The 21,534-nt window shown below is 37.6% G+C and overlaps 1 protein-coding gene across 2 annotated transcripts in view; it reads right to left on the bottom strand.

The window, feature by feature from the left end:
* Window positions 1-21,534, bottom strand: part of LOC107309587 (uncharacterized) — a 167,670-nt gene that overhangs the window by 33,704 nt on the left and 112,432 nt on the right. For both annotated transcript variants that reach the window (XR_014942755.1, XM_085537754.1), the window contains exons 16-19: window positions 16,852-17,070; window positions 14,671-14,923; window positions 10,517-10,680; window positions 5,699-5,858 (exon numbers count right to left, since the gene is read on the bottom strand). Coding sequence is in view for 1 of the 2 variants with exons in the window: in XM_085537754.1 (XP_085393880.1) it covers window positions 5,699-5,858; window positions 10,517-10,680; window positions 14,671-14,923; window positions 16,852-17,070 (796 nt within the window). In the remaining variant the exon portion in view is untranslated. The remainder of the gene's footprint in view (window positions 1-5,698; window positions 5,859-10,516; window positions 10,681-14,670; window positions 14,924-16,851; window positions 17,071-21,534) is intronic.

Below are 21,534 nucleotides of genomic sequence, written 5' to 3'. Positions count from 1 at the left end.
CTTAACTTGATGATATCATCTTTAATTTGTTAAGAGGAGCGCTCTCTTAGTGCAACTAGAAGTAACATGATCATGTAATTCTTTTCCTATCATCTTCTCTTACCTGGCATCTCTGTTCTGATTCCATTTCCTTAGTACCATCGTGTCTTCTTCACAAATTCTGAGACAACTTTCCTTTTCTCCTTTTATCAACTTGTGCTTTGCTGACTTTCCTGTTAGAGTCCCGCAGTTGTGAACTATGCTAGTATTCTTTCCAGCTCTTCCTATCTTTCCTCTATCTAACTACCATTATTGCCCAAAATAACCAACATCCCTGCTATTTTTCATGTGTCTTTTAGAAATTAAGTTTCCTGAAAGGCAATGGAAACATTTCGACTTGTGTCCAAGGGAAAAATTTACCCTGCAACTTCAGATATATCAAATTCAGATCTATTTGATTCATGATCAGACATCCTTGCCCAACATTTGGCCCAGTCTCACTATGCATTCCTACATATCAGTTTGTCCCCAAATCAGGGAAGCAATCCACTCAGAATAGCACTCAACCTTCAAACAGAAAACACTCTAATTGTCCTTCTAGCATATTCAGTAGCTATATGGAGACTTGTGAGGCTTCATCCAACAGAATGAAAGGTTCACCTCCTTGCGCTGAATGTGTTTAAGTGCTTACACTCTGTCAGATCAGCAGTTCTTGCAGCGCTAGCATGTCCAATGCTGGTTTCCTCTCTGCTACTACTGATACCACTAGCAAGGGCAGGATTTTGCCCTCAACTATTCACAAGTAATTAATGCATTATTGAACAGGAATAAATAGATAGCAATTAAATAACAAGTATTAATGACTTATTTATTAACATATTAATAGTTGGCCTGAGAGTAATAAATGCAAATTACTGTAAAGTGGTACCAAAAATTGTGTCGATAATAGGCCCTGAAGTAATCTTGTGTGTTCAAGATAATTACAAATATATTTTCCTTTCAAAAAACTACTGCCGGGTAATTTTTTATGGTTTGCCATAATATCATTTTAGAATTAGAAAATGAGCCCGAGTCTCATTAAAATAATTTTGCAGTGCATCAGGCTTTACTTGAACTGTAAGTTTCACATTATCTTTTTGCCTGTAGAGCTTGCATTTTTTCAGAAAGCTACTCTATGTGCAGTGTTTTTGAGTCCATGCTTGGTACGCTAATGGTGTCATTTCAGCTTAGTGCTTGTCTAACATGTCTTGTTAAGAAAGTCCTACAAAAAAATGGGTGCAAAAAAGTCCTATTGCAAGAAGGGGTGGTACCTTGAGGTCTAAATCCCATAAAAACAGACAATTTTTTTCATACTCCTGATAGATTAGATAAAAATGGTGCATTCAGCATCATACATCTAACAACTAATCCAGTCATGACAGAACCAGCCTTGGTCAGAACCTGTTTCACTAGAGATACTTTCTTTTTTTCTTTTTCTTATCCTTTCATTATTTTCCTCATATCTGGCTGGGTAAAAGAAACTCCCCACTTTATACATTCACTTAGTTTACTTTGGGAAAGTGACTGCTTGATGAGAACAGTGAGATATTGTCACATTAGGAACATCTACCAGCAGGAAAAAAGTTATACTGAAATCCTGATCTCAATGGTGGGTCAATGGATTACTATTTATTCTTGGCCCTGGTGTCCCCACATACAGGATCTGACACACACTTAACGTATGCCTACCTCCATAAAGCTCTGTAACTGGTCACATTCTATTACAGGTTGAAGGGTGGGAGCTCATGCTTCCCCCTTCTAGAAGGTTCATGGGACACTGTTTCTACAAATGCTTCTGCCTGAATTTGTAGGTGGCATTTTTACTTCTTTGCAGCCTGCCTCATTAAATACATTGTAAACGACTTCTTCCAAAATAATCAAGTGTGTTTCTGTGCTGCACCAGGCTCTGGTGGCTCCTCTCTCCCCACAGTGCATTCCAGACTGCTGCGTAAATGTGATTGTGGCCATGTAATCTGTGTACCTGGAAATATAATTCGTTTTGTTGCTAATGAAGGTCCTACGGCACAAATTTATTAAGGTATACTTTTCCATGGGATAATAATTGGGTCGATAATATTAAACTCATAGGCTCATTATTTAATTGCAAGGGCAGATTATGAATACAGCTTCTAAAATGTATTTTAATGAAAAACACTACATCCTGACCTAATCATATCAACCTTATGCTATCTAATTAAAGATGCAAAAAATCATTAGAGTTGCAAAATATTAGTTCCAGCTCCATCAGGCTGCTAGCTGCCCCTTCATGAATATATATATTTTTTTACTCTATGATAAATAGTTAATGAGGTAAAAATGACAAAATTTGCATGTAGGCAAATTAGTTTAATAGAGTGATGTCTTCCTGGTCTACAGAAAGTGACCTTTTTCCTATCAAAAGAATGACTAAAAATACTTTGAAATGATGGCATGGATGTCATTCCCCAAATGACAGATCGCTTCTCTGAACAATATAAAAATTATAAAATGCAATAACCTTAAATTCTCATCATACTGTAAATGTGTCCTCTGCTGCTGCATTTATCAATTTAATAAAAGGAAATTAAGCATATTATAAAATACCCATTTATGGGGCAATTTTTAATCTGGGGAATAAAAATGAGAAGCACATGGTTAATAGCAAGAAAATACTGCAAAGACACAGGCCTATTTTTTTCCAGAAGGTTGACTGACTATTTACTTGAATGACCTCCATTTAAAGCATATTTTTTATACGGAGTGATATAAGATATGCTTACGCTCCTCTTTATAAAAATTGCTCACAGTTAATTTCGTATCTTATTTAAAAATTAACACATTAATAATGCACACAGTAAGGCCTAGTGATGTGTCTTCCATACTGATTACTTTGTACAACTAGACATACATAAAGAAAGGGACAAGACAAATACCTTATGCAAATTCATGGCAGAAAAAAAAGGGTCTGTCAGTATCTGCAATGCCAAGGAACATGCAAGACCTGAAAATACAGTTCTTGGTCTTGCAGGGAGATGCTGCATGTGGAGAACTTATTCTGGGAGTGGAACATGTTTTTACTAGAAACCTAGGTTGTCAAAGAAGAAATTAAATTTGGTCTAATGGTCCTCTTTTCCACCAAAATAATAGAAGCAAAAGCTTGGAACAGAAGGGGAAGATTTCACATTTCTGGAGAACTTTGGTGTTTTTCATAACATTTATGCATATAGCTCAGGAGTTTGGGGCAGAATTCTCCACTCACAGGTCTTAACTACTGTGAGGCAGAGTCTGTACCCAGCGAGGAAAATGGGAGAATCCTACTGCTGTGAAAGATGCAGACTTCTGCACTCATTCCTCATTACTCCTTTCTGTTCATATTGTCTGCAGTAGTACATCCCATAGAGAACACGAATGTTTGACACTATCACAGCTTTGCCTTTAGCTAGGGCTGATATACAGGAAAGGCATGAAAGCAGTGCAGATGTAGGTAGAATAAGAGTCAAAAATTTGGGATCTTGAGGCAGAGATCAAAGTGGGCATCATCCTACTTTACCAAAAGAAGATAGGTATTGTTCTTTATGCCACACAGAAGTGTCCTCTTTCTGCCCTGATTGCACCCTTCTGGCTACTGGATCTGACTGAGGCTGGGTTCATTTTATAAAGGATCTCAGAGCAAGTTCAGGTCCCCTTCAATGCGGCAAAACTAGATGCTTACTTTATGTCCACAGCCATGGGTCATGTTTCATAATATACTGTCACATTAAGTATGATATCATGCTATGTTTTAACAGTAGTCACTCCGGATTTCGATCAGTCATGGGCAGACTATTTGTGTATAGAGAAGCAATTTTTATTTACATTTTCTTCCATTTGTTTTTTAACCCCATCCTTTCCTACTTGTTTTTTTGTTTGTTTTGTTTTGTTTTTTGGGTGGTTGTTTGTTGGTTTTTTTGTCACTTACATCTTTAGGCACTACTACAAGAAACAATCTGCTGGTAATATCATTAGAAATATACTCAGTACCTAAAACAGAAAAGCAGTTGTTTCCAGTTGCCTTATCCACCACCTTTTCCATATGGTATTGGTTGTCCTGGCATGTAAAATGAGATCCACCGTATATTTTTCATTTGACCTTACTTAACATGTAACAAAGGTAGTAGTAACTAATCATTAATGGCTTTGTTTTGACTTTCTGCAAAAAGTTTCTAAGTGGGGAAAAAAAAAAGACACAAAAAGCTTATTTTCTTGCTGCTTTAAAGCAAATAAGTACTATCTGTGTAAAAAGTCTGAGGGAAATGTGTAAAAAGGCTGTGGGAATGCTTTCCCTCCCCCATGTTGAAATGCAGCTTAGTGCTCTGCAATTCAGGAAAAACAAAGCTTATGGAGTATCTGCTTTTTCATTCAATTGGCACATTCACCTTTTTGTTTTTCCTTGCAGGGTCCAAACTGTCATCAAGAAAAACAGTGGAAAATAATTACAGCTGTGCCAGATGTTTATAGCAGTGACAACTGAGGCTATATATTTATATAAACTGCTGATCTTTCAGAGGTAGCTATAGAGACTTGAAAAACCTGCAGACCCTAATGTGAAATCACTTGTTCCAGTGGGCTAGAAAACAAAAGAAAACAAACAACTCAGACATGCATAAGAGGGATAATTTCCTTCCTAACTAGTATCTGTTCATTTTTACATTGAAGCAGAAGAGTTGCTGAGCAAAGCACTGTGTTCAGAGGCAGTCATAGATATATTAATCCAGTTGATGAGCACTTTAAGTATTGTTCAAGAGCTGTTTTTTGAGATAGTTCTATAGTAATTAATAATGATGATGCAAGGGTGGCTGGAGAGCAAGGAAGAATATATCCCTTGCAGATTACTGACCATCTAGCTTCGGGTGGTTTTAATTCTCTGCAAGCCATTATGACCAGAAGCTTCATTTGTGGCTGGGAACCTCAACACCAGACACTTTGCAAACACAGGTATAAATACATTTTCCTGCACATCACAGCTTAGAGTCTGGATATGGGCTTAGAGACTAGTATCCTAGCAGAAAAGAAAGTGGAATTGTTTGATAACCAAAGCAGTTCAGACCAACTTCAGACCGTTTCTGTTAGTGCAAATGCTGCATGGAGTTATTGTGGCCAAAGTGCAGGACCCAGCACTTGGCCTTGTTGAACCTCATCCCATTCACCTCAACCCAGCGATCCAGCCTATCTAGATCCCTCTGAAGGGCCTCTCTACCCTCAGGCAGATCGACACCACGTCCCAGCTTGGTGTCATCTGCAAACTTACTGAGGATACACTAAATCCCCTCATCTAGGTCATCAATAAAGATATTAAACAAGATGGGTCCAAGTACCGACCTCTGGGGAACACCACTTGTTAACAGGTCGCCAGCTGGACTTAACTCCATTAACTACCACCTGTTGATCACAGTCCTCTAGCCAGTTCCTTACCCAAATAATGCTATCAAGTATCTCTCTAAAGAGATGCTAAGCAGACTGCAGTCCCTCAGGATGTTCACGGAATGGACATACACCTTTCTCATCAAATTCTCTTCTTAATCAAATAAATAAATAAATAAAAATTTAAAAGCCCCTAAGAATCATTTCTTTATATATTTATGTCCTTATGTTCAGTACCCAGGGAATTAAGGAATTTGGTCTAGTGAAACATTGACTTTTCTTAACACTCTTTGCCACTCACCATCCGTCTTTCACCATTGATTCCTCTCCACTGCTCAGCTCTTTTCATAATGTAGCTCAGCTCCTGAATGGAAATCTCAAAGTCCAACGGAACAAAGAATGCACCTTCTTCACCATGAATGCGTTGAAATACATCCAACAGCCACCCCTCGCTATGCAGCCTATGGATAGAAATGGCATATTTGTTTCTTTATGAAAAGGACTCCTTCCCTCCCAACCTTCTAGGCACTTTACAACGCACTTCAGTCAAACCACACAACTGCAAGAAGCAATTTCTTTTAACTGTTACAGGACACTCACTTCCAAAGAAGGTCCTGATCTTCAGAAATGTCCAGTGTCAGCTTTTAGCTTTGGGATGGGTATCTAGTCCCAGTGCTAACATTGAGAACCTTCAGTTAGTCATGACTGGAAGTACCGTTGTGCCAGAGTGAAATAATTGGCAAACCACATCATATAGAAAAGGAACTACTCATCATTTCAAAAACCCCAAACCTGAAGCCTGTACAATCCAAGCTTCTCTTGATGTAAGAAAAGTTCGTTTCATTTGTTGGCTTTGTTTTTCTGTGACATTTCTGTTCTGTGGTAGGGAACTGAATTCGCAACACACAGTAAAATTCTCTACCACAAGAAAGGCTTGCTGTGTGGTATTTCTTAATGTAGGTGAAACCAAGAAATATTGTGAGGCTTTTGGAAAAGCATAGTGTCACATTTTTAGCCTTAGATGAACTCTAAAACTTCAAAACACTGTTGTTTAATTCAAATGGAGCTTCTTTCTCATTCAACTTTTATTCCAAAACCAAAAAAAGATCAGAAAATGTGGAATCTCAATCTTGGATATTGAACTGAGGTCTTTCTTTTTGTACTCTGTTCCACACTCATACTTTGTTACAATTCAGCTATTGCTTGGTGCCAACCTTAACTTTTCCATCCTTCTCAGGGTCCAGCTGGGTAGTCATGAGAAGCACAGGGATTGCTGTGTGGCTTTGCAACCAACAAAATACCCAAATTTCTGTGGTGCTGTACAGGTCTTTCATTTCTTGGTGACTGGGAGTGAGCACAAGCACAGCTTCTTTAACCCTCTGAGTTCTCTTCAACAAGATCAGAATGAAGTTGCTGTTTGCAGTAGCTTTATGTTGCGCCTTACAGTGTGCACAGTAATTGCAGAGAAGCTCACTTAATAAGCTCAATAATTTCTCCCAAAATTGAGATTTGCCATGGAACAGAAATAATAAGGAATTGCACCAAAAGGCAAATTTTCAACTTGATCTCAGAAGGAGCTTTAGCTCTTGTACACTCTCTATTTGAAATGCTTTTTTGTAGTTGCAGTCATAAATTTGTTTACATTTCCAAGACGTCAGTATGGGATTCCTTTATCAGAAGAGGAGACTGAATGGAAGACAACCTAACCAAGATATTGGTAACCATGGCTATATAAAGAAATTGGTTATTAAGAAAAAATAAAAACAAATCCAAAGCATGGAATAAAAATTGGTGAATGGTAGAGAAGGATACTGAGGCATCTTAAAACACATTATAGAATAGTTTTTTTTAGGAAAAGTGATCAGTACCATTCAAGGTGTAGTTCTACATATTCTACAGCTTCTTTAAAGAAACATTTGTCTCTTAATGTCTGGATGTTCATTTTACTACAACATTTTTGCAAATGTTGACCCATAATTTTGTACTAACCTGTACTTAGTTGAAAAACTAGTAATCAAGCCAGTGGGCTCTCTGGCCTTCTGCGCATCTTAAGAAATGGTTTTGGATGCTGTTAATCTTTGAAATTCCAGGTCAGCAATTTCAATGACTTGCCACTTATCTCGCTAAACAAGAACAAGACCTCACCATTTATTTAAACTCACTTAATGTAACATTCCTATTTTAAATGAAGTAAAATTTAATGCAGTTAAATTACAGTCTATTTGCTGCCATAAACATTTTCTATATGAAGATTTTAAGTGCATGGTAATAAACAATATAATTAACTTTGAATTAATTAGGAGTCATGAAGCCTGTCTTCCAGCTTTGCTCCTTTTGCCCAAATGTACTCAGCCTGCTCCTGTTACCTGATTTTATTGTTTTATTTTTAGCATTACTACTAATAATACACTTGTTCTATGCGCACGTCTTCTACGGATATAATAGTAATAATTTACATTGCTAATGTAATAGAGAAAAGCAAAATTCAGATGCTACTTCCTAGAGTTATGAAACTCTATTTCTTACAAGTTCTTTAATTTGTCAGAAAGAATCACAAAAATAAAAGGTTGAAATGGCTTACTAGCCAGAGTAAGATAAAAAAAAATGGATTTCTGAAAAATTTACATGAACAAAAAACTGAAGGGAAGAATGCTTACAACAATGTACTGCACCCTTTTGTTCTGGAGGAAAAAAAAAAAAAAAAGATAAATCTGTAAAAAAATTAAAATCATTTCATTGCTAACATTGAAAAATGTAGAATTTTGAAGCTTTTAAAATAAATAAATAAATAAATGAAAATTCGATACCAGGAAACTTAGACATAAACACTTTCCAGCACACACTTTCAGTTGAAATATGTCTGCATTTTCTCACTGTGCAGAAAACATTTCACCAACAAATTTCTGTCTGTTTCTAATGTCCAGTGGAATTCAAATGAAGGAATTGCAACAAATGCCACTTCATTTTTTCATAAAGTAATTAAAATATTCCTCCTTTGCAGATGTACTACAGTTTCTCAAATTATCCAAGAAAAGCCGGTTATACTGAAGTACGCTGTTTTATGAAGATACAAGAATTTGCCTAGAAGTTGTCTTGATTTGTTAGCTTCCCAGTTGTTCATCAGTGATGCCAGGAAGCTCTCTACCTGTGGCAGAAACAGACATTTCCCCTGCTTGCTTTGGCATTCTGATGAGTTCACAGTTCTGTCTCCTTTTTCGTACTCTACTGAACAATTCTGCTAAATGGCAAATGGCTGATTCTAACCAACAACATCAACTCTACCACCCAAATCTTCCCTGTGAGTGGGTTTCTTCAGGCACAGAAGACATCCCTCAAGATTTGTACTGGTTCACCTCACAAGAGAAGGATGCGGTGCTTGTAAGGGTAGAAAACATGTTTTCCGAGTCCAGCAACACTGCAGTGTTTTAATGTTTTTGGGATCAGCATCTGGGGATGCTGTATAACACCCACACCAAATGGGATTACTGTCTTGTTTATAATACTGTTTTCTCTTAGAAACAAAAGCCATTCTATCAATATCTAGGGAACGCACTTAATGTTATGAATTGATGTTTTCCTTAGAGATATTTGAAATTGTTTTAATGCTATCATTAGTGGATAATGTGTTGCTGAAGAGCTCTAGCCAGGTCCAAGATTCCCACTGTGCTAGGCTGTGGACAGATAAGGAAGAAAAAGATAAAAAGAGAAAAAGATAAATAGTTGATCCAGTTTCAGAAGCTCACAGTATGAATTTACTCTGCATGCTCCCCAGTATCCAAAATTTTTATTCTTGTAATCAAGCAAAGAACTTCAAAGACCTTATGTACTGTAACAGATTTTGTCATCTTCCCTTAGCTTTTGTATTTGGCTATGAATCATTTTAAAAATGCAGCATACTAAGACAACATTTTTCCCCCAGTAACATTCTCCCCCCACCCCTTTATTGGAAAACATTATGGGAAAATTGATCCAGAAGGAAAGGAACCTTTGATGATCTTGCACCTGTTCCCCAGACAATGAAGATGTTGGTAATATTCTCATAAAAACCTGCCTTACAAATGTTTTAATTTAAATTAATTTTCCTGAGTAATAAACGACAGCAGCTAAAACTTATGAAGCTATTCAAAATTATTAAGTCGATGATTAAGAAGGCATTAACATCTCAAAAACTAATTAACTAGACTACCAGTTTGTTGGAGTTGTGTACAGCTTCCAGGAAAGCAGGAGCTTTGAAATACTTTGCAGAAATGTAGATTGCCATTTATCTTTTTCTGCCTGCTGCAGTGGAGTCTGTGCAAAGGAGACCAAGGGATGGTTTTGTCAAATGGAAGGAGCATGCTGAGCTTTGCTATTCTCACACCTGCCTGGAACCTGCCTCTTTGTACACATTTTTACTGGCGCTTGCTTTATAATCGCTGAAGTGAATGCATTGCAACATGCAGTACTTTATTAGGTAATATATTATACAATCTTTCTCACTTGCTTCTTGCATCCCATACCTGTTCCTACAGTTAATGGTATGTGCCAGACAGGTGGCAGGAAATGCAACTGGTCAAATATCATGAACATAAGTCCACTAATATTGCTAACAGACAAAAGTCAAGGAAAGATTATTCAGATCAAGTCATGTCATGCACCAGGTTTAAGCCTCAGTCACATCAAGTCAAATATCCTGCATCATCCAAAGGACATAAGAGTGCTGCTGTGGACTCAGAAAGAGATTTTGCACTTCATACCGCATGTTACTTTCTAAATTTTTCTGTTTCTTGCAAAAATCCTCCCAGGAATTCTAATGAAAACATTTTCCATAGTACCTACACGTAAAGAACACATACTTCAGAGCTGAAACTGTGGAAACAGATACCACTGTTAGAAACCAGTGTAGCAGAGACTGGTAGACACTGTGAAAACTCATGATATCAATAACATTCCCTTTGAGAAATAGCTCCATCTTTCACTCACTGTGCCTACAGGAATTAACCCCACTCTGCCTGCCTGCAATTTTAGGCTCATCATACGTGACGCTAAAATATCTTTTCCTATGTCACCTTATTTTATCTTACAGGAGAAAGAGCCTGAGCCTAAGCTCCTAAGGGAATAACGAGATAAAAAGACATACCTTAGAAAGTAAAGGTACAACACTGTTGATGAGATGATGAACAGGACTGTGTAAAGCATCACAGTGATTAGTACACCAGGAACCCCTGATTCCTCTGATCTTAGAAACACCCAGTAGAGCTTTGCAGCATCAGCAATGGGTTTCTCTACACTGTATGCAAGTCGCTGCCATGGGAGAAAAAAGATGAACATAAGAAAATGCCAAACTTGATTAGGTTATGTACGTGCAGACACAGAAGAACGTGGATTTTTATATAAAAGTTTAACTGTAATTTGTGGGACATGCATCTTAAAACTTAGCATACTTTTTGCATATAAGGAGTTAATACTCATGGAATAAAAATACTAATTTAATTGGGGATAATGCAGTTTGTGTGGGTTTTGGTGGTGGTGTTTTGGTTTGTTTGTTTTGTTTGGTTTTTTGTTTTTTTTTTTTGCAGTGATTCACAAAGAATCCTTAAAGTTTTGGAGCACTCTATGCTTAAAACTACTTTCAGTTATACACAGGAAAAGGTTTTCCAAAATTCTATTATCCCCCCTTTTTCCTTCCTATTCCCTCCCTCCCCCCAGCTACACATACATCTAATTTGTGAGTACTAACTACTGTATTGACATATTATTGCCCTCTGCTGGATCGATTTAGAAGAATTCAACTACATATCACAGGTCTTCTACTGCTCAGAGCTAAAATAAATTCTTCCATTCACATATTTTTTCTTTTTGAAAAGTGACACGGTGACAGCCGTATTCATTCTAAATAACGTTAGCACATTTTGCAAGGACACGTGAAACTGCACCACCAAAAATTCCAGTATTTATCTTTCAGAGAGGGAGTTGATGACCTTCAGGATTAAGGAACCAGCATATTCCGGAGCAACCTGCCTGGACAAATCCTTAGAGAGTCAACACTTTCTCCCTGTTGTTGGCCACCTTTGTGGTGACATGCATAGTAAAAGAGCAACATTTACAAGTCCTGTGATGAACTATACGTGCAGTGAGATTCTTGACTGTACTTTTGTTCTCTCTCCACCCTTTGCAACACTGCCAGGTTTCTGTAATGGAAATTACAGGTCCCAGAAGACCAGTAATAGCATATAAAAAGTAGTCACTAATTTAGATCTGTTAGTATTTTTATTTTTTTTTAAAGTCTCTCTTAATTCTTCTTTATCTTCCTGTTCTGTCCTCTCTTCTTGGGGGGGATAGAAGGGGAGGGAAGCTGGCTGCCTCCATCCTCTTATGAAATAGACTGTCTACCAAGGAAAACTCTCTGCTGAGCAGTCACGTTCTGATATGCCTCCAGAGAGGCAAAGTCGGAGTGGCAAATAAATTTGTTTCTTATTTGAGCTGTTCTTTCTGACAAGGGAAAAAAATGGCACGCAGAAGTGCATCTTCTTATCCATATTTTTCTAATACTGAAATTGTGACTTTTTTTTTTTTTTTTTTTTTTTTGGTTTTCAAAGGTAAGATCCAAGAAAGGTGACTTAAAATTAAGTTGTTTAAGTTGCATTCACTGATAGTGTACATCAGCATCTGTCACACCACAACGTGATGGTCGTGTGAGCATTTCATAGTCTGCAATGTTTTTAAGGATGACACACATCTATGTGGGTGTGAAGAGGTGTTATTCTGAATTTTACAAGCTGTGCAAAGTGACTGATCCTAGGAAAAAAAGCTGGCAGAACTGGACCCTGAACTGAATTAATCACAATCATGGAAAAGTTCCTTACGCCTGTAACGATTTGCCTGCAAAGCAAACCTGGAATCACACATTTGACACGATATCTTGAATTATGAGCTGAAATCCCCAAACATTCAATTCCTATCTAGTCTCCCCTTAAGAATAAAAAAAAGTAGTAAACGGATAAACTTTTGTCCCCAGGGCTTGCCGTCATCTTTCATAAGTATTAAATCAATTTAGAATAGTAAAATACATTCTAGCACTAAAATTACTCATATTACCGCAGCACAACTTTTTTAAAAAAAACTTGCTCTAAAATAGATTGGCAAGAAAATCTGAAATAGCTGCTGAAAGAATGCCAAGAGTAAAAAAAACATACAAATTCATGACCAAAAACACATGTAAGAGACATAGTTTCATTTTGGAAGGGATACACACGGTATATTGTGTAATATTCGAACAAATGAGTTTCTACCAACGATAATCTCTGCTGGTAAAATTGCCAAATTTTCAGTATTAAGTACAGAGTGAGTTGTGCCTTTTTAAACCCCATAAGAAAAAACCCAGTTGCTTTATTCATATCTCACATTTCCCTCTGACCAAGAAAAGAAGCTGTATTTGAAACTGGTAATGAAGCCAGCCTGACTAGAACCAAGCACAATTCAACAGAAGTCAAAGGCAATGATTTTCTCGATGCAAGTATGGTAATGACAAGGTAGACCTAACTCAGCATTTCCTTCAGATTTCATGACTACATCAATATTGGGCAAAGGGGAAGGAAATCTCTTTAAACACCGAGATATTTCTAGCCTATATATTAGTGAAAAAAAAAGAAACGTATTTCTCCTTAGAAAAAAAAAGATATTCATGATAATAATCACAACCAAAACACAAATTTGTGCACGGTTTGCACCATTAAATTAAAAACAAACAAACATTAAATTAAAAAGAAAAAAAACAGGCTGTCCAAGTGAAAGCTACAGTCTGTTGCCACATACTTAAAATTAGGCAGTTACCTCACAAGCAAGCTCCAATTAAACCCCTTGAGCAGATGAATTTTAATTTTGAAATGCACAGCAATGAGAAGCAGCATGTAAACAACAGAGAATCACATTTTAAAAGGACTTTTTAAGAGCAGAGCACAGATTAGTGGACAAGGAATCGTGAGACATGCAAATACCGGATCAGTGACAAGGATGGTGGATTGCTGCTTGATTTGGAGCAGAAGCAGGCAGAGAAACAGAAATATTGCAAAAGCTTACAAAGACTTGCAGCTTCCTGTGCCCACTGATAGGAACCACTGTGAGACTTGGATCTGAAAGTCATGTTCATGGACATTGTCTCCTGTGTGACGGAGGTCTCTGTCAACAGTGCATAGATGGGCTATGCAGCCCATATGCAGGCACAGGTGAAGCTGGGATCTTTTATTTCAAGACTTTCAATGAGGGTATTTTCATAAGATGACTGTCTTTGTATCTTTGTGTCTTCATGCCTGCTCTCATGAAGACCCAACTGGAGTACTGTGTCCAAGCCTGGGGCCCTCAGCACAAGAAAGACATGGAGCTGTTGGGAGAGTCTTGAGGAGAGTCATAAAGATGGTCAGAGTGCTGCAGCACCTCTCCTACAAAGACAGGCTGAGGGAGCTGGGGTTGCACAGTATGGAGAAGTGAAGGCTCTGAGGAGACCTCACTGCAGCCTTGAAGGAAGCATATAAATAGGAGGGGTACTGATGCCTTACACAGTTTGATAGTAATAGGGAATGAACTAAGGGAATGGATTTAGACTAAAAGAAAGGAAATTTAGGTTAGAATTTAGTGGTGAAGCACTGCCATTGCTGTCCAGAGAAGCTGTGGGTGCCCCATGCCTGGAGGTGTTCAAGTCCAGGTTTGAGGGAGCCCTGGGAAGCCTGAGCTGATGGGGGGCATCCCTGCCCATGGCAGGGGAATTGGAACTAGATGATCTTTAAGGTCCTTTCCACCTTAAGCCATGCTATGATTTTATGACCTTACAGGTTTTCTAGATATACCAGAAAAGAGCATTAACTACGTCCCATGTTAGAGAAGTGCATAAAAACATGTCCTTTTGGTTCTGCTAGTTTTTTTCAGTTCTTTTTAATGCTCAGAAAAAAATCTGAAATGCTAATAATCAGGACCCCTCATTAATCTATCTGTCTCCATTAATATCCAGAATTGAAATAATCCTTTTCAAAGCAGATGTAATCATTCCAGTGGTGGATTCGCTTTCTTTTCTCCATATATGGCTCATGCAGTGATCTCTTAGTTCTATGCAGAAATGTGGTGACTCCATTAGATGGGAATTTTGTTAATAAAAAGGTAATGTATAACATTATTATTTAATTTCTTTTTAACTTTCATGTTCCATTGCCATGGGTGGAATTTCATATCTTCTGCTGATTCACTGAATAAAACAAACTTCTACGTCAAGGACTCATGTCCAAGTTATTTTAAGTGACTTACCCCTAGGAATGAATCCACTATAAACACTGCCAACGGGTCCAGCACTGTCCAGAGTCCCAGAGCTATGATAAACTTTGACAAGAAGAAAGGGAATGAGTCAAATTGCTGCTGACAGACCCATCTGATCAAGACCATAAGCAGCAACCCAGCATTCAAGGTTAGGGGTCCCACCACGACCATGACCAACTCTTCACTGGTCTGCAGCAAGGAGTTCTGGTAGCACAGTTCAACAGTGTGAGGGAAAAACTTGAATCTGTAAACAAGTACAAGGAGAAAGTTTGTTTGTGCTCCTGGACAAGCCATTAAAAAAGTAGAATAACTCATACAGCACATGACATTGTGAAGTTGTGCCCTTATCTTGGGCATAAACCATCAACCAAAAGGGTATGAAGATACACAAAACCACAAAGCCTCCTCCTGTCTCTTCATCCTTCTGCCCCCTCTGACTCTTATTACAGCAGATACACAACCAGGTCCCTGGGACTGGCCAGGCTGTGTTACAGGAGGATGCCAGTTCCCACCAACAGCAATATGAGCACAGGCTCTAAGAGCTGACCCCTTTCTACATACTGCAGCATATTTAGGCACTGCACAAAGTGGAAAATGTGTCACTGAAGACACAACCTGTAACACTGTTCAAGTGACTGAAACATCCTGGTTGCCACCATGGAAGAGAGATTTAAAAAGCTTGCCTAACAAATAAGCATCCTGATGCTCTAGGAGGTAGGAAGTGCATCTGATATTATGAGCTACAGACACTGAAATTTAAGATTGAATTGGCTTTGACTTCATTCCTAGCTACAGGTAAACTGGTTTGAGTTGCATTTTGGTTCTGATCTGAGTGCTACCACCATATTATGTGAGACTGGAAGGTGTTCAACACAGTCTCCTGTTCTGAGGGTACATAGCTCCAGATCTGCATGCTGATCCTGGTCATCTTTACTTGAGGGCTTATTAATATTATTAATTAATAACAATCAGTAGTATTTATTAGTAATTACTTGTTAAATAAATATTAAATATATTATTAAATAATTAATATTATTAATTATTATTAATTATTATTAACTGCCTGGGTTAGTGGCTTTGAACATGACCATCTCTTTGTCATCCCTTGCTTTCTTCTGTTCCATTTCCTTTGCTTTCATAGATTTGATGCTTGGCCTCCCAGAAGTTTTAGTGCCAGATGGCTGAGCCTGCCTGGTCTCTGCAAGGCCAGAAGTGAGACATGGCTGACCTTGCATCAAGATCTAGCAGGCAGCCCTAACTATACACATCACTATCCAGATTCTGCTCAGACACCCTGTTCAGATTGTAACTGATAATCCCAATATCACCTAATTTAGCACAAAGCGTAGACGGGGCATAGAGCTGCAAGTTGCTGGATCCTATCAGATGTGGGTTTTTTAAACTATAAATGATTTTTTTTCCTATATATTTTTAATACTCTAAAGTGAAAACAATATGTATCTGTTTGCCTTGGAAAAATCTTTCCTACTCTAACTGTAGCAGTTCTTTTTTGCTTTATATGCCCACAGCGATGTATGGGGAACTAGGTATCCATCACCTTGTGGAGTTATTCTTCATCTTTTTATTTTTCACATCAAGTAATGACATGTAATGGTTTTCCTGAAGCTCTCTATTGAGCTCTCATTCCTGATCCAAAGTTAATGTATCATATAGTTAAAATATGCCAACCCATTGTAGTCCTCACAGGAAAACTGATATATCAAATCTAAATTCTTCTGAAGTATTTTACTCATAGATCACGTTGGTAACATCAAATATGATTTAAATGCTTCTTCAGTTTTGTGCACTTCTTAGGCATTTTGAAATACTTCATCCAAAATGATAAATGACTCCTGTGGAAGAAGATACATCATTTGCTGGATATATCAGAGGAGTAAGTGGTAAGAATGGCACAAGATGCATAAATGGATACATCCTGTCCTGAATTTAAAACATACGCTACTAAGACATTCACCTTTCAGTTACAGTCACGTGTACATATGTGGAACCTGGATGTGGTCCTTGCTCTCCTAATCTCTGCAAAGATTCCCATGTGGGCTTGCATGAAAGGCCCTTAGCAAAGGTCTCAGTCACTAACTCTCTTTATAACATTCTTTGAATTAGACAATTAGTAGAAATATTCCAAGAGAGAAAGAAGACAGCAGAACTCACTTTGTAACAGGAACTGAGATGCTCTGGAGGAAGAGCCACTGGCTACAGTAATGCAAGTAAAGTCTCAAGAACCAAAGTAACAAGATCAGCAGTACAAGCAGCCAGAAGTCCCAGGAACGCCAGTGTGCAGCTCCCAGTTCTGAGAAGGTCGCATATACCCCAAAATGGAAATGCTCAGCAATCCTTCTGAATAATTTCACCTTGACAGCAGAACAGCGGCTGCAAACAAATGGAAATGAAATGATGAAGAGTCCTTTGGAAAAACATACAAGCAGTAGCAGTCCCTGAAAGACATTAAAGCAATGTTACAGAGACAAATATGTTCTGATCATAACATTTGATTGACCGACACATCAGACACACACACACACAAAAAGAAATGATTCCATTGCAGTCTAGATGATAGGTGGCTTCCTCCCAGGAACCATGCTACTTTGATAAAGAACACAACAAATCACCAGTTTTTAAACATCTTTTGCTTTCAGTTTGATTTTAATTTTCATGCAAATGGCTCTCCAAGGAACATTTTTTCACTTATTTTCTTTCTGAGAAAGGGGTGATAGAACTGCCATATTTGTACTGACAACGTACTCATTTTATTTAAAAAATGTGAACAGCTTTCTGGCATACACTTAAGAGAACTTCAAATAGTTCAGTACACAATTTAGACTAAATCTCCCCCTTAAACTAGTCTCAAGTGGAAGAGGAAATGGAAAGGAACTTGCACTGTACAGTATTCTACTGTCTGTGGTATCTGCCCTTTCAGCTCATTACAATACTGCTTCCAAAGGGAAAAAAATAAAAAAATAAAAATAAAATAAAAAAAAAAATGAGATGCACAGATGCAGTCTTGGCATTATATTTCCAAGAAACTCGAGTCCCTCAGCTGATTCAAAGCTGAAAAGACAGTAGCTTCTCTGACCTTTTGAAACTAACTGCTATGCTTATTTCCACTGATTTAAATGACTAAGCAGCTGAGATTCACAACTCTAGGAATAAATATGATGTCATTGTGTTCAAGCCTTTATTTATGTTAAGTTTTCCAAAAGTTCATAAATATAAAGATCTTTTTGTAGATGCTAACACGCTGGCTTTTTTAATTGTAGCATATGACTGAAGAAGTGACAGCGATATTTGCATTGTACTTTATACTCTTCAAGCATTTTCCTGTCTACATCTGCATGTTCCTTAGTTAACTCTGTATGTTTCTTTCCCTAGCAGTCAAGAATCCCACATCTCTCAGAACTCCCCCTGCTATTACAAATAGCCATGGAGGAATTCATAAATATTCTACACTTGGGCTAGGTTTGAACAAGCAAAACAAATAAAAGAAAAGAAATAAAATCTTGTCAGTCATAGTCCTGGATTTTGGACTGGCCTTGGATCACATCACTCCTAACACTTGGTGTTGAGCAGAATGGAGAATAAGGCATGGCTTCAGTTCAACATCTCTTTTCATGAGAAAGCTCAAGATTTAGTTGCCTATCTGTTCAAAGAATAAAAGGAGCAGTTGGGAGGGACACATCAGAAAAATGAGTGTATCTGTCTTTAAGAATGCCTCAAGTACAAATCACTAAAATTTCCCGCAGAACCAACTGTAGGGCTGAAATCAATGATGCTTTCAGTGGCTAAAAACTGATCTGTCAGAAGTTTTTAAGAACTTTTTGAGACACTGCAGTCCACTTTACTTACATCCTAATTAGTCACAAAGTACTACTGCATGGGCTTAGAGCCACATTATGAATCACTTTCCTCACACTGTAATTATGTACCCATAGTTGCCTGCAGAAGCATCACAACACAATTTTCATTAACATGAAATCATAGTCTATTTTTTTTTGAGGAAAAAAAGAAATCTGTAAAATAAGAATTATAATTAAGATGGTCATGGTATTCTGGATCTTCCCAAAGATAAAATTTTACTACATTTATTTGTATATAAGAGATATGTATTATCCTTTCTAATAATTTCGGTCTAAATCTCCAAATCTACATATAAGGTATTCACCACTTTAGGAGAGTTAATAGGGTAGGATTAGTCACACCATTTTGTAGGTAAACTGAACTGTTTGCTGTTTGTGCCAAAAAAGAATACATTAAAAACAAAAGAACAGAAGAAATAGTACTGTCTGCATTCATAATACCCTTCTTATCCCTAATCAAACAAGCAGAACCACACAGATGTCCCACTTGTCCTCACTCATGTAAGAAATCCACATCCTATAGGGATCACTGCCAATCATCTACGTGTTGAAAGAAGTAGTATTCATTCATTTTCCACAAAATTCTGGATTGGGACCATCATTTCAGGTAGAAGTCATTTGCTACCAGATAATTTGGGTTCACTTTACTAAATTAAGCTACCTTTGTACAAACAACACAGGAGTAAAGGTTCAATACACCATTTGTAAAACCTTTCAAAACATAAATCGTTCCTCCTACCTAACAGAGATTATGAAGAAGAGCATTCAGCTCAAAGAGTGCTGAAAATAAAATTCTCTTCCATTTACTATGTTCCTGAAGATCCAGAAAGACACATTAGTGATCAAAATGTGTTGGGAAGGTGAGGGAGCTTCTTCCTCACAGAGACAGGACTTCTCTGTGCAATCAGCACTTTCACAGAAGTTTCACAAGAGAAAAACATACTCATTAAGTCAAATGAAAGAACTTTGTTTTGATTCTTGAAACAACATTTTTCTTTGAAAGACTTCATGATTTTCACCACACATCTTGAGCACAGTTTCTAGATTTTAGCTGGAAACTGAAGTCCTCCTTACTGTTTTACTTGTCAGACACTCCATACTCCACAAGTGCCATTTCTTGTATTTCTATAGGACTGTATAACACCTTAACACAAATATCGGTAGCAGCAGTAGAAACTGCTGGAAAATACAACACATCCAGTGACTCTGTGAACGTCCCAACCCTTGAATCCATCCATTTACTTCAAAACAAACTCAGTAAGCCCCAACATACACATAAGTTACAGCAAACTATTCCTGAGTGCTCATTAATCATGATACAAGGCAGTTTACTGGTTTTCACTTCAAAACAGTGGGTTTAAATTATACTCTTTATTGACTTTTTTGAGGGAAGAAGAAAGGAGGAGGAAGAAACATGGAATGAAATGCACCAATCTAGTGGAAACAGCCTCTTTAAATATTTTTAGCTGGTGCTGCTATCGTGAATGCTCGTGGGTGGAGTGACAGCACTGGCAGATACACTCTTCAGAAGAGATTTATATAAAGTTGCTCTAAGGCAAAGAGCGAGAGTATTACCTTTCAAAAAGAAAACAACTCCCCCACCCCCCCCCCCAAAAAAAAAAAAAAAAAAAAAAAAGCAAACAAAATACCTCAACCCTTGGGTGAAAATGATATAAAGCTCCGAATGAGAAGCCACTTGAGGAATGGATTTATCCATGATTCCTTGGATTACTGGTAAGTAATTTGGCTGAATGTTTCTGTTCTAGGGCATTAGTTTTGCATTTTTCTTTGCAAAACGCTGGAGTAACAAATCGCAGAGACTAAATTACCATAAAAGCAGGTCAATTATTTTGATGGAAATTGTTCAGAAGGAAAGAAACGATGCATAGATTCTCTTAAGCTACACTTGATGATGATAACAGAAAAGTAATGGCTGATAGAAGGCAGTGTGTACTCTTGGGTGACAGCTTTGCTGCTGACAAACTACAGTGAGCATTTCTTTAAAGCACTGAAAGTGTGGCACTTACAGCTGATGCTAGGGGGTGGATTCTCAGCTGATGTAACCCTGCTTGTTCCAGAACAACACCAGTGTATAACAGCTGAGGAATTCAGAATCCAGTCCGGAAAGTATCTATTACTTACTTCCCATAAAATAAAGCAAAATAAACATTATGCGTTACCCATACATCCAAAGATGATATTTAAAGAGCAAATGCAAAATCATCTGCAGAAATTATTTTTAGGAAATCACAGTCCTCAAACCCCAACAATCTGTGCAACACACTTACCTGGTTTACAAATAAAAAGACTACTTTTTATCATCACCATAAATGGTAGGAGTTTAGTGTGACATCCATAAGTGAGTCCAGATCCTTTAGTTTTTGTCTGCAATAATGAAGATGTAACAAATGATGCCTACAGTTACTATCACTTCCAGTGGAAAAACACACTGAATCTGAATGTATATCTAGAGATAACACATGCAGTCCTTGAAATGGAAAACAGTTAACAGTACTTTTGATGAAGCAGGAGACAGAATGGCACCTAGTACATTCAACCATGTGCAACATAAACACATATAGTGTATGTATACATGCATGCATATATATAAAATACCATTAGAAGGGGTGTATTATTAGAAAAAGTGTATTAGAAAGAGTGTATCCCCCGGTACAATATTTTTCCTTAATAAAGTTCACACTGCACTACAAAGAATTGCTGTTTATTCCAGGCTATTCCATGATGCTACAATGACTTAGGCCAATAAGCCAGTGGCAGAGTTATGAGTTACAGTCCATTATTCTATCCACTGGATTCCTAATGAAATATTACTTTTTAAATTTGTATGCAATGTGAATATAACCAGGGAAAACATTTGCTAAGGATGAAGGCACTGTCTTTGTCCCTCTCTTACCAGGATAGACTTACAGTTCCAATTTGTAAGCTTACAGGCACCAAGGAAGTGAGAAACACCACCAAT

This window comes from Coturnix japonica, chromosome 2, assembly GCF_054131305.1.
Source record: "Coturnix japonica strain WE chromosome 2, WE-NBRP24, whole genome shotgun sequence".
Classification (NCBI taxonomy): Eukaryota; Metazoa; Chordata; class Aves; order Galliformes; family Phasianidae; genus Coturnix; species Coturnix japonica.
The sequence above is the reverse complement of the archived record's forward strand: the minus strand, read 5'-3'. Positions and strand labels throughout refer to the sequence as shown.